Raw genomic sequence first — 15,263 nt, 5'->3', positions numbered from 1 at the left:
AGCACAACGGCTTCTGCGCTAGAACCCTCTTAACATTCTGCCTCACTAATGCTAGCGCTAATGGCTTCTAGCACCACCATTACATTTTGAACATTAGCCCATTAGTGTGTATCACCCCAGCGATCTATAGAGAATCACCCCCCCCATGAAAGCAATTCTATAAAAGGGTGTCTGTTGCTCTCCGTTATCTCTAATATTATTTAATATCTTTTTGCGGACTCAGTACAGTATTTGATAGCAACAATTTCTGCATTACATCTACGCAAATTATATTTCTGTATTAATTCCTTTTCAATTCTGATATAAATATTATTAAAGTCCAGAGCTGTATAGGCCTCTTAGAAGAATGGATGTATAGCCATAGATTCAAACTTAACACAGTTGATCTGTTTTCATACAGACCAGAACAAATCTCTCAGTCACTTACCATCAACAATGTTGCTTTTGAGATTTCATCAATAATCAAAATTTTGGGGTTCCATATTGATAGTTCAATTTTATTAGAACCACAGGTAAATCATGCTGTCAAAAAATGTTTCTTTCTACTAAAGAAACTTTGCCCTATTACAAAATTTTTTGATACTAATCACTATGAATGGTTAGTTATAAGTATTGCCATACTGGCACAGACCAAAGGAAGTAACCTGTTCCAGGGCAGAGAGAGCAGGGAACCAGCGGAGCTGACAGGCACGCGGCACCCCCCCCCAGCAGCCAGCACCCGGGACGGACCCCCCCCCCCCTTAGTACGTCACTGCATGTGCTTCCTTTTTACCTTAAGCTTCACTGGTTGCCAGTTACTGCCAGAATATTATTTAAACTGGCTTGTACTCTTTATAAAGTGTTGTGAGGGTAGATCCCAAGATGCATGCTTGTGCACTTTTGTTTTCCTCCTTTAAATAGAATTCGAAGGCGTACTAGTGATAGTTAAGGGAGGAAAAGATAGGCATTTTTGATGGGTTATTAGCAGTTCAGGGAATGTGTCTAAGGAAAGATGTTGCAGGGCTGTTTTTTCTATCTCAATCTTATTTGTCATTTAGGAAACTTTTGAAAACCTATCTTTTTAGAAAATGTATTCAATTTGATTTTTGCTTAAACTGTTTCCCTTCTGGGAAACAGTTTAAGCAAAAATCAAATTAAATACAACATTTTCTAAAAAGATAGGTTTTCAAAAAAGTTTCCTAAATGACAAATTTGTTCTGGCCTCTTTGATTGGAACCCGCTTAGAACTGTTGAGGTGTTAGCGGGCTATAAGCTCCGATTTAATATAATGCATATATGTGAACACATACATGTGTATATGTCAATACTCTGATCATCTACACGTGTGTTGGGCACTTTATAGATTTACCCCGTATGGGGCCAGTTCAACAACGGTTTGCAAAATCATATTTATTGACACCAAAATAAAACTCCAATGCTAACGTAGCAGAAAAAAAAACACATGAAACCAGAAGTTAAAAGCCAAAAAGGCTAACAAGCTCAGGAAAAGATGAACATGTCATTAGTGTCAAAATGACATTTAGTCAAATACCCCTCCACCCCGCCCACCCTCCCCCCCTGATATAACAGTACCATAGTATTATGCATTCAGAATATGGCTGTGAGCCACAGGAGTCAAAGTGTTCCAGGTGGTGCCCAAATTCGAAGAAAAAGCTCTCCCTTTGAAGATGCAAGATCAGGAATCCCCTTAAGCTTCAAAGTACAGAGGTGAATCATGGCTGCCCACCAATTCAGAATCATCATCTTTGCAGTCAAAACTGCATGCCTCAAAAAGGCACACAAACCTGATGGCGAGCTCCCCCGCAACCAGAAGATATCAAACAGCCGACGACAAGATGGAGACCAGCGAAGCTTCCAAAACAAGTGCGCAGAAAAATAGCCTGCAGTAGTGTAGGCATGTGTTTTGGGCACGTGCAAAACTATTTTTCAGCACACCTGCAAAAAAATGCCTTTTTAAAATTTTTGCCAAAAATGGACGTGCGGTAAAGTGAAAATTGCTGCGCGTCCATTTTGAGTCTGAGACCTTACCGCCAGCTATTGACCTAGCTTCCCGTCCTGCTTGGCCTCACTTTTCAGCAGCCGTTTGAAGTCGAAGTGTCTGCTCGACATCCAGCATCCATGAGGGGCCGAGACCCTTCTTGTTAAAAATAATGAGATATCCTCAAGCCCTTGCGATACTATCTAATGCAAAGTCTATCAGAAATATTGCTTGGAATGGGGCAAAAATTAATTATTCTACCTGATCTGGCTCCAGTGACCATGAAGAAGCAAAAGGATCTTTTGGCCCTTCGACCACAGTTCAGAACCCTTGAAGAGTAATTTGGGATGTTTTACCTGGCTAGACTCCAGGTTACCCTTGCAAATCATACTCATAACTTTGAACATCCAGAGGGTCTACGGAAATTTCTTCATGAACATGGGCAAACTTATTATTTATTATTATTAACATTTGTATAGTGCTACCAGACGCACGCAGCGCTGAACATCTGACACAGAGAGACAGTCCCTGCTCGATAGAGCTTACAATCTAAAAATACAGACAGACAAGACAATTAAGAGCGAGTAAAGTACAAGGATAGGAGCCAAAAGCAGTGGTGAAAAGGTGGGTTTTTGTCATAGATTTGAAAACAGGTAGAGATGGAGCTAGGCGTACAGGCTCAGGAAATCCATTCTAGGCATAAGGTGCCGCGAGGGAAAAGGAACGAAGCCTGGAATTAGCAGTGGAGGAGAAGGGGGACGACAAGAGAGATTTGTCCAGCGAGCGGAGTTTACGGGGAGGAATGTAGGGAGAGATGAGAGAGGAGAGGTAATGAGGGGCTGCAGAATGGATGCATTTAAAGGTCAGTAAGAGAAGTTTGAACTGTATGCGGAAGCGGACAGGGAGCCAGTGAAGTGACTTGAGAAGTGAGCTAGTGTGGGTAAAACAATTTTGGCGGAAAATAAGTTGTGCTGCAGAATTTTGGACAGACTGGAGAGGAGAGAGATGGCTGAGCAGAAGACCAGTGAGAAGCAAATTGCAATAATCCAACTGAGAGGTGACAAGGGTTTGGATAAGGGTTCTGGTAGCGTATTCAGAGAGGAAGGGGCGAATTTTGCTAATGTTGTAGACAAAGAAGCGACAGGTTTTGGCCGTCTGCTGGATGTTAGCGGAAAAGGAGAGGGAGGAATCAAAGATGACTCCTAGGTTGCAAGCAGATGAGACAGGGAGGATGAGGGTGCCATCTACTGAAATAGAGAATGGGGGGAGGGGCAAGGTGGGCTTGGGGGGAAAGACAATAAGCTCAGTTTTGGCCATGTTCAGTTTCAGGTGGCGGTGTGACATCCAGGCAGCTATGTCGGTCAAGCAGGTTGAAACTTTGGCCTGGGTTTCAGCAGTAATGTCAGGTGTGGAGAGGTAGAGCTGAGTGTCGTCGGCATAAAGATGGTACTGGAAACCATGAGATGAGATCAGAGAGCCCAGGGAAGAAGTGTAAATGGAAAAAAGAAGGGGGCCAAGGACAGATCCCTAAGGAACTCCAACTGAGAGTGGGACAGGGGTGGAGGATGATCCACCAGAATATATTCTGAAGGTACGGTGGGAGAGATAAACTACTCCATGAATTTGGTGGGTTTTGAATTAATATGCTATTACTGCTGCACTATCTGAGATCTGCTAATAGATGCTACTGATTCTCAAGTTTCTTTTATTACTTGTTAATATATTCAGTGAAGATGCTTTACTTAATTTCTTTTGAGCCACAGTTTCTTTGAAAGAGAACAGTATGATTCTAATTTGATTTGTGGTTTATATATCTTGCCTAAATATTGTTTTACTATATGCAGGAAATATACCTGAATATTTCTCTTAAATAGCACAAAAGTAAATGGTCTAGTGTGGATCTGAGGGTATGAGGTGGATTGGACATATGAATGATTGGATCACTAGTGGGTGGTGTAGTGGCATGTATGTTTTGGACATTTTTAATTATATTTTCTTATATTGTTGTGAGGATGCAATTTCATTTTTACTGAGGTGTACTACAGCAGTAATGTCCTTTATAGGACTTTTCAATATTTTATTTCTTTGTGGTATTATGGGAGGGCTAAAGATTGTGTCACTAAATGTAAATAGTCTTAACCACTCAATTAAACAAAAGCAAATACTTTCTTATTTGAAAAAATGACAAAGTAGATCTAAGACATCTTCAAGAAACCCATATATCTATTGAAGAAGCCTGCAAATTGCGGGGTGGGTGGGTAAAAATGTTATTCAGCTCTTGCTGTAGGACGGAAATGTGGAGTTGTTACTCTAATTAATAAGTCCACTAATTTAGATATAATAGATGATCAATTTGATAAAAATGGTAGATGGGTATTACTAAAATTAAAAATGGGTGGTACAGGGCTTTTATCGGTTACTATATATGTGTCTACTGGTCCTGCTTCCCAGTTCTTTGCATTATCAATAGAAATCAAACAAAATAAAACATGGAAAAGAAAATAAGATACCTTTTTTATTGGACATAACTTAATATATTTCTTGATTAGCTTTCGAAGGTTGCCCTTCTTCGTCAGATCGGAAATAAGCAAATGTGCAGAACTTACCACTATATTGGCTGCATTCTCTCCTTGTGAGTTTGTTGTAATAGGAGATTATAATCAAGTGCTAGATCCTTTTCTTGATGTCACTAGAGTGTCTAGAGCCTATACAAATATAAAGGATGCTAGATCCTTTTCATCTATACTAGGACTTGTTGATCCGTGGAGAATCCTTAATCTGGATGATAAGGATTATACTTTTATTTCTCAGGTACATCAAACTTGTTTATGGCTTGACTATGCTTTAGTTCCCAAATCGATGTTGAAGCAGCACGGATTGGTAATATTGTTACCAATCCGTGCTGACATTTCACTGATTTTCCGAGATTACCTCTCAATAGGGAGGTTCAATAATACACCCCTTCAACATCCTAAATTTATAGAATTATTAAGTGCTTCCATTAAGGGGTATTTTAATTTTAATAAAGCAGCACCTGTCCCTCAACATGTAAAATGGGATGCAATGAAAGCTACCCTTAGGGGCATGATTATTTACTTTACTGCTCAATTAAACAAAATAAGAAAGGGTTCTCTAACTGCCCTTGAAAGTGAAATTGCTCAATTAGAAACTAAGGGGCCCATTTACAAAGACTCATAAGGGCCTATGCACATCCAGCACGCACCAGATCGGCATTACCACTCAGCTACTGTGTGCCCCAGGCAGTAATTCTGAATTTGGTGTGCACCAAAAACACACAGTAGAAAATATTTTCTATTTTCTACCATGTGGTATTTACCTGGAGGTAAATGGCAGTGGACACATGCCGCATGCCTACCACCCGGGTAGCACATGAGAACTTACCGCTAAGTCAATGGGTTGCAGTAAGGTCTCAGGCCGAAAATGGATGTGCGCTGGCTTTTATTTTGCCATACGTCCATTTTCTGGCCCCTTACAAAAAAGTCCCTTTTCCAGGATGCAGTAAAAACTGGCCCAGCGCACACCCAAAAGATCAACTCACACTGCCGCAGGCCACTTTTTGCCATTGAGATAAATTGGTCCTTCAAAAACTAATGCAAGTCAAATTTGAATATAATAAAATTCTAAATGAGCGAGACAGGGGAGAATTTTTTATTCAGGGCTCTAATAGATACATTGCAGGTAATAGGGAAGATAAATTACTAGAATCCTATCTGAAAGGAAGGAAGCAAAGATCAATGATATCAACCATTAAAGACCATGCTGGCTCGACAGTTACCTCTCAAAAACTTATTGTAAAGCGTTACTGTGAGCATTACACCTCTCTGTATATGTCTGAGGCACAAGGTCTATTAAAGATATTGAATCCTTCCTTTCTCGTCTCCAGAGGCCTGTGATGTCTGATGTGAATAGAGAAAAATTGGAATCGCCTATTACTGGTAAGGAAATGCAAGAGGCCTTGAAATCTTTCAAAAATAACAAAACACTTGGCATGGACGGTTTCACTGTTGAATTTTTAAAAACTTTTCAAGTGAACCTAATTCCACATCTACTTGAGCTTTTTCAAACATTTATGAATCAGGGAGAAATCAAGGGTTCAATTACCAAATCTCTCATGGTAAACAGGGACGAGATCCTTTAGAAGTTACTAATTACAGACCCATTTCATTAATAAATGTAGATGCTAAAATGTATGTGGAGGAGTAGCCTAGTGGTTAGTGCAGTGGACTTTGATCCTGGGGAACTGAATTCAATTCCCACTGCGGCTGCTTGTGACTCTGGGCAAGTCACTTAACCCTCCGTTGCTCCTGGTACAAAATAAGTACCTGAATATATGTAAACTGCTTTGAATGTAGTTGCAAAAACCTCAGAAAGGCGGTATGTCAAGTCCCATTTCCCTTTCCCTATCCTAAGGTATTAGCTGCTAGACTCAATAGCGTAGCTAGGTGGGGTGCAGGGAGAGCAGTCACTCCCCCAAACAGGTTTGTAGAAAAAATGGCGCCTATGCGCCTCTTGCCAATATTTTTTTCTGCCCTCTCCCAAGTGAGGTTCCAATCTTTTCCTGCCTCTTCTGCCCGCTCTCCCCATCTGCGTGGTCTGGTCACTTTTACTGTCCGAAGCGCCGTTCTCCCTCCAGCACTGGCGGCGATTCCCATAGTCAGCATCTGACAGCATGCGTCGTCGGGGCCTCTCCTCATGTGCGTCCCGCCTACTCTGCAACTTCCTGTTTTCCGCAGAGGCGGGGGCGCGCCTGAGAGGCCCCGACGACGCACGCTGTCAGAAGCTGACTATGGGAATCGCCGCTAGTGCTGGAGGGAGAACAGCGCTTCGGACAGTAAAAGTGACCAGACCACGTGGATGGGGAGAGCGGGCAGAAGAGAGGGAGAAAGATGCAAAACTTGGGAGGGGATGGAGAAGGGAGAAAGCGCTGCCCAACACCAGAGTGGAAGTGAACCTATCTAGTCCACTGTAAGCAAGGGGTAAGGAAGCCGATTTGAATCTGTTTCCACTTTCGATCCCCCTCCTCCCCCACTCAAAACAAAGCAAGCAAACTTATGAGGTGCTGCATCCACCTTGTCATTCTTTAATGTTGCTCCATCTTAAAAGGTGGAGGAGAAAAGAAATAACAATTGACTATCACTAAAACAGCTTCAAAAATTATTGTAGCTGGTAGAAACTGGTTTCAACATTTTGATGCCACTTGGCCTCCTGTCTATTAACCTCCGTGGAGCTGCCAGAGAGATATGTGGCCCCAAGGAGGATGGGGAGCGTTGAAAGAGACGGGGAAGAAGGTTAACATGGGGAGAGAGAAGGGTAAATGCTGGACAGGGAGGGAAAAGGACACAGAGTCAATAATGGACAGGGAGAGGAGAGGGACATTGGAACGCAAAGAGGCAGTGCTGGAAAATTAAGAAATGGGGACACAGGGGCACTACTGAAAAGGGGGGGGGGAGATAGGGGCTCCACTGAAAAGGAGGGGGATAGGGACACAGAGGGGCACTACTGAGAAAGGGAGAAGGAGATAGGGACACAGAGGGGCACCACTGGAAGAAGGAATGGAGATATGGGGACAATGGTGAAAAAGGGGTGAGATGGGGACAAAGAGGTAATGCTAGAAAAGGGAGAAGATGGTAACACAGGGGTAGTGCTGGAAAAAGGGGGAAGATGGGGACACAGGGCAATGCTAGAAAAAAAGGAGATATGGGGACACCTGGATGGCAGATGCTAGAAAAGGGAGAGATGAGGAGAAAAGGTAGGCTTGTGCTGAAAAAGGGGGGAGATGGGGACACTGAAATGGCAGATGCTGAACTTGAGGGTAAGATAGGGACAAGGGACACAGAAAGGAGATGCTGGACAGGACAAATAGTGGTGCAGAGGAAAGAAGGTTGGTGCACTTGGAGACAGAAGAAATCAGATGGGCAAAAGACCCTGTAATAGCAGAAGAAACAGAGAAAAACAGAAGAGAGACAGCGGGACCATAGCAAATGAGAAAATAAATTGTTCAAACAACAGTAGAGGGATCCAAGTGCATTTTCTTAAGTCATTTTGGATGTACTGAAGCACAGATTTTGATGGGTAGAATCAGGGACTGCAAATCCCATATGAATTTGGGATGTGAGTTCACACTAGGGCTGGTAGAAAAATCTCTCTTCTGAAACTGGATCACGTGGCAGCTCTATATATAGCTATTTGATAGTGGGGTCGTAAAATGCAAGATCAGTGCCAAACAGATGTAGAGAAAGAAAGGAAGAAGACAAGAGGTGAGAGAAGAAATGGAAAGGCCAGCCTGGAAAGAATTTGTAAGGCTGACTCATGGAATATGGAAAAAAATACTGGGACCAGCCAAATTCCCAGACAACAAAGGTAGAAATTTTTATTTAATACTTTGTAAGGACTGAGATGTACCTGCTTTGTAAAATGTACAGGAGAAAATGCATTTCTGTATCTTTTCTACTAGTATTGAACTGTTTATAGAGTCTGGCTTCCTTGGACAGAGAGGGAGGGTCTCTATTTCAATTCTGTTGGTGTTTTTTTTTTTTTGCTCCCTATTCTGTATTAGATTGGTAGCATTGGAATGTTGTCACAATTTGGGTTTCTGCCAGGTGCTTGTGACCTGGGTTGGCCACTGTTGGAAACAGGATACTGGGCTAGATGGACCATTGGTCTGACCCAGTATGGCTAATCTTATGTTTATATAGATAAGGGTCTGTCCATGTTCTGCATGTTTTTTTTGAGAACATGGCTGGACATCCATGCGGGTTTTGTCAGCCTGCCCGTTTGTCCGGATATGCGGATGAATGGGCAGGCTGGCGGGCAGAGGGGCAGGTGGGCCTTAGGGTGTCCTATCCTCCCCTCCTCTACCTTATTGTAGTGCCCTGGTGGTCTAGTGACCTCTTCGGGGCAGGAAAGAGCCCCCGCTTTCCTGCCTGGCATGGCTGCAGACTCTCTTGCTCCTGGCACCACTTCAAAATGGGTGCTGAGAGTTCAAGCGGCGGCCTTGCGAGACTTCTGCAGAAGTTTTGCAGGGTCACTACTTGAACTCTCGGCAACCATTTTGAATTGGCACTGGGAGCAAGACAGGTCTACAGCCACCCAGGCAGGAAAGAAGGGGCGCTTTCCTGCCCCGAAGAGGTCACTAGACCACCAGGGCACTACAATAAGGTACAGGAGGGGAGGGGAGTGCAGCGCTGCGTATGCCTTGTAGCGCTATAGAAATGCTAAATAGTAGTAGTAGGTTGTGAATAAATGGACTTGTGTGGGTGGGGGAAGGCTGGAAAATTGGTGAGGGGAATCTGGCTTTTGGGGGGGTCAAAGTAACAAGGGGGTATGAGAGGGGGAAGGGCAGGTTGTGACAGTGGGAGGGGCAGGGCGGGGGGTCCTTTTTTTCCTTAGTGCAAAATGGTAACCCTACTCTATGTAGGTGATAAGGCTTAGATATCATATTGTTAATATACAATTTAGCCAAAGGATTTGAATATAAAATATAAATCATGGAGATAAAGGGACCAAAGCCATACCATTTGAGGACTGAAAACATGCCTTCTTTGCATCAAGTGCTATGGAGAAGGCAGGACAGGCAGAGACTTGGCAACTTGTAAGAGCTGAAGGCATCTAATATAATAAAACGCACCATGAACGTTCTGAAGACAACGTTCTGAAGTCACTCAAACACTCCCTGTAGGGTTCGTGGATTCATGGTGTGAAGCCAGCCAGCCGTCTCTGCCCTGCCCTCGCGTCAAACGTCATGACGTCGAGGGCGGGAAAAAAAACAAACAAACGGATCGCACCCACGCACGGTGCGTTTTATTATATTAGATTTACCTCCGTGGTGGCGGTTCCGGCAGCGCAGCGTCAGGGAAGGAGGCGGCGCTCCCGACGTCTCTAGCCTTCCCTTCGCTGTGTTCCGCCTTCTTCTGACGTCAAGGATGACGTCAGAAGAAGGCAGAACACAGCGAAGGGAAGGCTAGACGTCGGGAGCGCCGCCTCCTTCCCTGACGCTGCGCCTCCGGAACCGCCACATAGGTAAATTTAAAAAGAAAAAAAAAAGGGATGTTGGGGGGAGAGAAGAGGGTGGGCAATAAAGTTGAACAATGGGAGCGGGAGGGCAGGGGAGAAACGACAGCTTGGATGCGAAGGGGGGGCATGGATGCAAAGGGGGGGGGGAAGAGGGCTGGCCAGGCTGGGACATGGGAGAGAGAGGAGCATGGATGGGAGGGGGGGGGTCATGGAAGGGAGAGAGGGGAATTGCTGGAAAAGGATGAATGGAGGGGGCAGGGGCAGGGGACAGAGGAGCATGGATGGGCATGGATTGGGAGGGCAGGGCTCAGGGAGAGAGGGGAATTGCTGGAAAGGGATGAATGGAGGGGGCAGGGGACAGATGGGCATGGATGGGTATGGATTGCAGGGCAGGGCTCAAGGAGAGAGGGGAATTGCTGGATAGGGATGAATGGAGGGGGCAGGGCTCAGGGAGAGAGGGGAATTGCTGGATAGGGATGAATGGAGGGGACAGATGGGCATGGATGGATACGGATTGCAGAGCAGGGCTCAGGGAGAGAGGGGAATTGCTGGATAGGGATGAATGGAGGGGGCAGGTGACAGAGGAGCATGGATGGGCATGGATTGGGAGGGCAGGACTCAGGGAGAGAGGGGAATTGCTGGATAGAGATGAATGGAGGGGACAGTTGGGCATGGATGGATATGGATTGCAGAGCAGGGCTCAGGGAGGGGAATTGCTGGATAGGGATGAATAGAGGGGGCAGGTGACAGAGGAGCATGGATGGGCATGGATTGGGAGGGCAGGGCTCAGGGAGAGAGGGGAATTGCTGGAAAAGGATGAATGGAGGGGGCAGGGGACAGATGGGCATGGATTGGGAGGGCAGGGCTCACACTCTCTCTCTCATATACAATGTCTTACTGACTCTCACTCTCACACACTCTGTCTCACACTGTATCACATTCACTCTCTATGTGCCACACAGTCACTCACACACTCGCTTGGTCTCATACACTCACTCTCACAGAGAATCTGTGTCTCACACAAACTCTCTCTCGCACACATACACACACACACTCTCTCTCACACTGTCTCACATACACACTTGCACACACTCTCATTCTCACATACACACTCTCACACAAACACACACACCCAGACTCACTCTCTCACACACACACACACACACACACACTTTCACTCTGTCTCTCACACAGTCACTCTCACATACACTTTCCCAAACATACACACTCCGAGGAAAACCTTGCTAGCGCCCGTTTCATTTGTGTCAGAAACGGGCCTTTTTTACTAGTAATGTATAATTATTAGAGGAATGACAGGAATGAATCCTGTTTGGTCAGTAGATATCAGTTGTTCCACTAAAGTTGAGAATCTAGCCAGAGGCATAGCCAGGTTCCGATCTCAGGGGAAGCAGACTTTTATAAAATAGGCGCCGGTTGGTGTCTGCTAGACAGCAGTGTCTGTGTTGTTGCTCAGGTGCTATGGCGGGCAATGATTAATACAGGCTATCTCTGTTGCGTCCTGCCTAAAAGGAAACAGTAAGTTACATCAGGAGGCAGGACGCAGAAGAGGTCCCTGGACTGGCCAGAGCAAGCAATCCTGTCTTCTTAACTACAAAGTAAAAATATTCAAGAATAGCACACACATTCCTTCCACTGCTAGACACCTTGTTTAAATCAGATGGGCTTTTGTTTGTGTGGTGACTGGCAAAGGGGTACTCCAGGACTGCCCTAGAACACAAAACTTACCACACCATAACAGCCCTAATCACCTATCAGAAGAGAGTTATATATATATATATATATTACACTGGACTGTGGAGCACCAATATACCTGCTATTGGAAAACTGGAACAAACTGCACTGTTACACAATCCTACATAGACACTACGTGCTAGCAGAATCCTTCACCTCAGTCACACAAAGTTCTCCACTATCCTTTTACTGCTGACATTGGTATTTCCCCCCACTGCAAGAATTTTTATGTACTCAATGTTCTGTTCCATCTGTGCCAGACCCTTATCTTTGCCCCCCACTATAACTTCATCTAGCCCCACCCTCTTTAGCCTCCCCAAACAGCTGAGTCACTGACCACCTATGCTTTTACAGAATCACATTCAAGATGGGCTTGCATAGTTATACACTGTATATTTTGCTCAAACATAGCCCTTTTGTGCTATAGCTAGTCTCCTATATGTTTAATTCATTTTGCATCCTTGAAACAATTTCTTTATTATTTGAGTTATGATACATTTTCCTGTTCCGATTGAAGTTATTACTTTTCTGTATTATTACACCATCTGGCTATAATATGTATAGATTCTTTGATCAGTTTGCCTTTTGATTTTACTAATCACATGTATTTCGTTTTTCTTTCTATATTTTGTATTGTTTTATAAATATTAATAAAATTATTAAACTTAAAAAAAATTTATATTGCAAAAAAAAAATTTTTGAAAACGTGCAGAATTGTATTCCAGTGGCTTCTCTCCTATAAATAACCAAAAAACTAATTACCATGAACCCTTTGTATGTTAGCTAATAACTGGTTTTCATGCCGTTCACTGCCAAATGAAAATTTTTTTTTCAAGCAGACTCACTATAAACTCTTCCGTTTATTACTATTTACAATGTAAAACTGTAATTTGCAAGCAGAACCTACCTTTTCTACATTAGTGCAAAGATAACACAGTTTGAAAACTAAAGTACTTGGAGAACAAAAATGTACCAGTTTCCCCTATACTAAATATACCTCATTACTGCCCTTTCATCAGTGATGTAAACGCAGTCTGCTCTTGCTCCGAGGCTTCTTAGACTCGGGTATTCCAACAACTTCTTGCAAATCCGTTCTTAAATTAAGCGTGATATATCTGTTGCATGGGCTGTAATGAGACTACTACTACCTTCCAAAACGCTCACTCTCAGGATCCGCCACGCCCGTCCCGCCCACAGCCAGTGACAGCACTGAAGCCGAGCCTGATTGGCTCCTGCGTCCCCGGCTAACAGCTATGGCAGGCTTTCCCGCCTCTCCGACGATGCAGAACATGGCGCTCAGCAAGCTGTGGTTATATTTATTGCCAATTTGTTACTGATGACGCGCCCCAAGCTTGAGTCCACTATGTGGTCGGTTAGGTTGCTTTAAAGCACTTCTAACCTCCCTGATCACTAACCACTTTCTTTTTTTTTTTTTTTTATTAATCATTTATAATTTTTTCATTTTACAAGGATCATGACAGGTAGCTTTTAAATAACGTTCAGCAGCGATTTTTCTCCTGAGTCCTGGCGGGGGTTTGACTCAGGAGGAAAATGTAGATAGAATGTATTTGGATACAGGCAGCAGATGATGTTTTGTATATTCCTGAGAATCTAGCATGTGATGTTTTTGTTCTTTCCTGAGAAAGTAGCAGAATAGCAGGTGATGTTTGTACATTCCTGAGCAGGTTCACGAGCTGTTCATGTAGAGTTGTTCTTGTAAGCAATGCATGATCATGGTTGTGTAAGCAAAATGTAACCAATAGTAATGATAATACATGTAATATCCATGAATATTCATAGAGTATATAAGAAGGGGATTGACTCCCAAATAAAGAGTTTTTTGCCCAGACACACGAGAGGAGAGTTATTTTGCAACATCTGGTGATCCCCGACGTGATCGGTGAAAACGTGACGTACTTACTACGACTGGAACAGTCAGCGCGCCATTCCTTCTACGGAACACTGTAAGTATGGGGGGAAATTTAACATCATCACATAAACAACATGCACAGGAGCTATATACTATAACGCAAAGATATGGTTCCTCCCGAAATCCAATAACTCTTAAAGATATAGAGCGTTTAATTGAGGAAATAGTTTGTCAATGTCCCTGGTATCCAGAGAAGGGATCATTCGATCCTCAAACATGGGAAAAGATAGGGCAGCAGTTTCGTTTAGAGCCTAGAGTTTCGACTCCTATATTATTGACTTGGAGAGAGATATATTCTACTATAGTAATTCTCTCTTCTGGATTGACAGGCATTACTAACGAAAATATATCCAACAAATTGCCAGGCAAGACCTGGTCTCTTTTACCTCCCGCGACTCTTGGACCTACACCTTCTCCTCCTTCTTGTCGGCTGGCCACCGATATGGGAAGGGAAGAGCAAAACAAAACTCCTGACTTTACTACTACTACCCCTAATAAACCAATTGAAAATATCCAAAACAACAACGCTAATGATAGCGTTATTATTACCAAAACACCAAAGAGCGTAGAACGACCTAGTTTAATTCAATTAGGTATACAGCAAGCACGAAAAAATGGTGAATTCATTTGGAACGATGATCTATGGGATAATTCGGAACCTAATCCTAATTTATACCCAGTTACTAGAACTACAACAATAGAGGCAGGGAACGAAACACATCATGCAGAATGGACTGCTCTACCTTATCAAGTTTTGAGAGAATTACGTAGAGCTATCGTAGAATCAGGTTTAAAAAGTTCATTTGTTCAAGGCATGATAGAAGGGATTAGTAACGGTTACTTAATGACTCCAAAAGATTGGAAAGACCTTTTCCGTATGCTGTTAACTCCTGCGCAATATGTAGTGTGGGATAATGAATATAAGCAAGCAGCACAACTTATCACTGGGACTAATTTGGTGCCTGATCAAATTTATGGATCGGGACCATTTTCAACCCTTGATATGCAAATTCAACAAAACGATACCTGTTTTCAAGCCATAGGCACTTGTATCTTGCGAGCATTTAAAAGAACACCAGAAGGGAATAAACCAACAAAATCTTTTGCATCAATTAAACAGGGTGCAACCGAATCTTACCTTCAATTTGTTAATCGATTGCAGGAAGCTGTAACTAGGCAAATTGATAATCTTGATGCGCAAACAGAGTTATTGATTAAATTAGCCCAAGAAAATGCAAATTCAGATTGCAAAAAGGCATTGCAGACTGTAGCTCATCGCCCAGGAATTACTTTAGCAGATTTATTGAGCGCATGTGCAGATGTGGGGACTCATGGTTATTCTATGAATTTGTTAGCAGGAGCTATACAAAAAGGTAATAAGCCACAGGGGACGTGTTTTAATTGTAAGAAACCAGGACATTTTCGAGCTCAGTGTAGAGCCCCAGGAGGGGGTGCCAACTTTGCAAAAGGACCTTCTCGACCTTCTCGAAAATGTCCTCGATGTCAAAAAGGATATCATTGGGCCAATCAATGTCGCTCTAATCCAATTAATTCCACACCGCCACCCCC

The 15,263-nt window shown here is 43.4% G+C and overlaps 1 protein-coding gene across 1 annotated transcript in view; it reads right to left on the bottom strand.

The window, feature by feature from the left end:
* LOC115476024 (cytidine monophosphate-N-acetylneuraminic acid hydroxylase-like) overlaps positions 1-12,877 on the bottom strand; it is a 362,006-nt gene extending 349,129 nt beyond the window's left edge. Inside the window, 1 exon segment of the mRNA XM_030212136.1 lies at positions 12,762-12,877. Within this exon segment, the coding sequence (XP_030067996.1) occupies positions 12,762-12,766 (5 nt within the window). The 5' untranslated portion in view covers positions 12,767-12,877.
* Positions 12,878-15,263: the final 2,386 nt, after the last annotated feature.

The sequence above is a fragment of the Microcaecilia unicolor genome, chromosome 1 (genome assembly GCF_901765095.1).
Source record: "Microcaecilia unicolor chromosome 1, aMicUni1.1, whole genome shotgun sequence".
Classification (NCBI taxonomy): domain Eukaryota; kingdom Metazoa; phylum Chordata; class Amphibia; order Gymnophiona; family Siphonopidae; genus Microcaecilia; species Microcaecilia unicolor.
The sequence above is the reverse complement of the archived record's forward strand: the minus strand, read 5'-3'. Positions and strand labels throughout refer to the sequence as shown.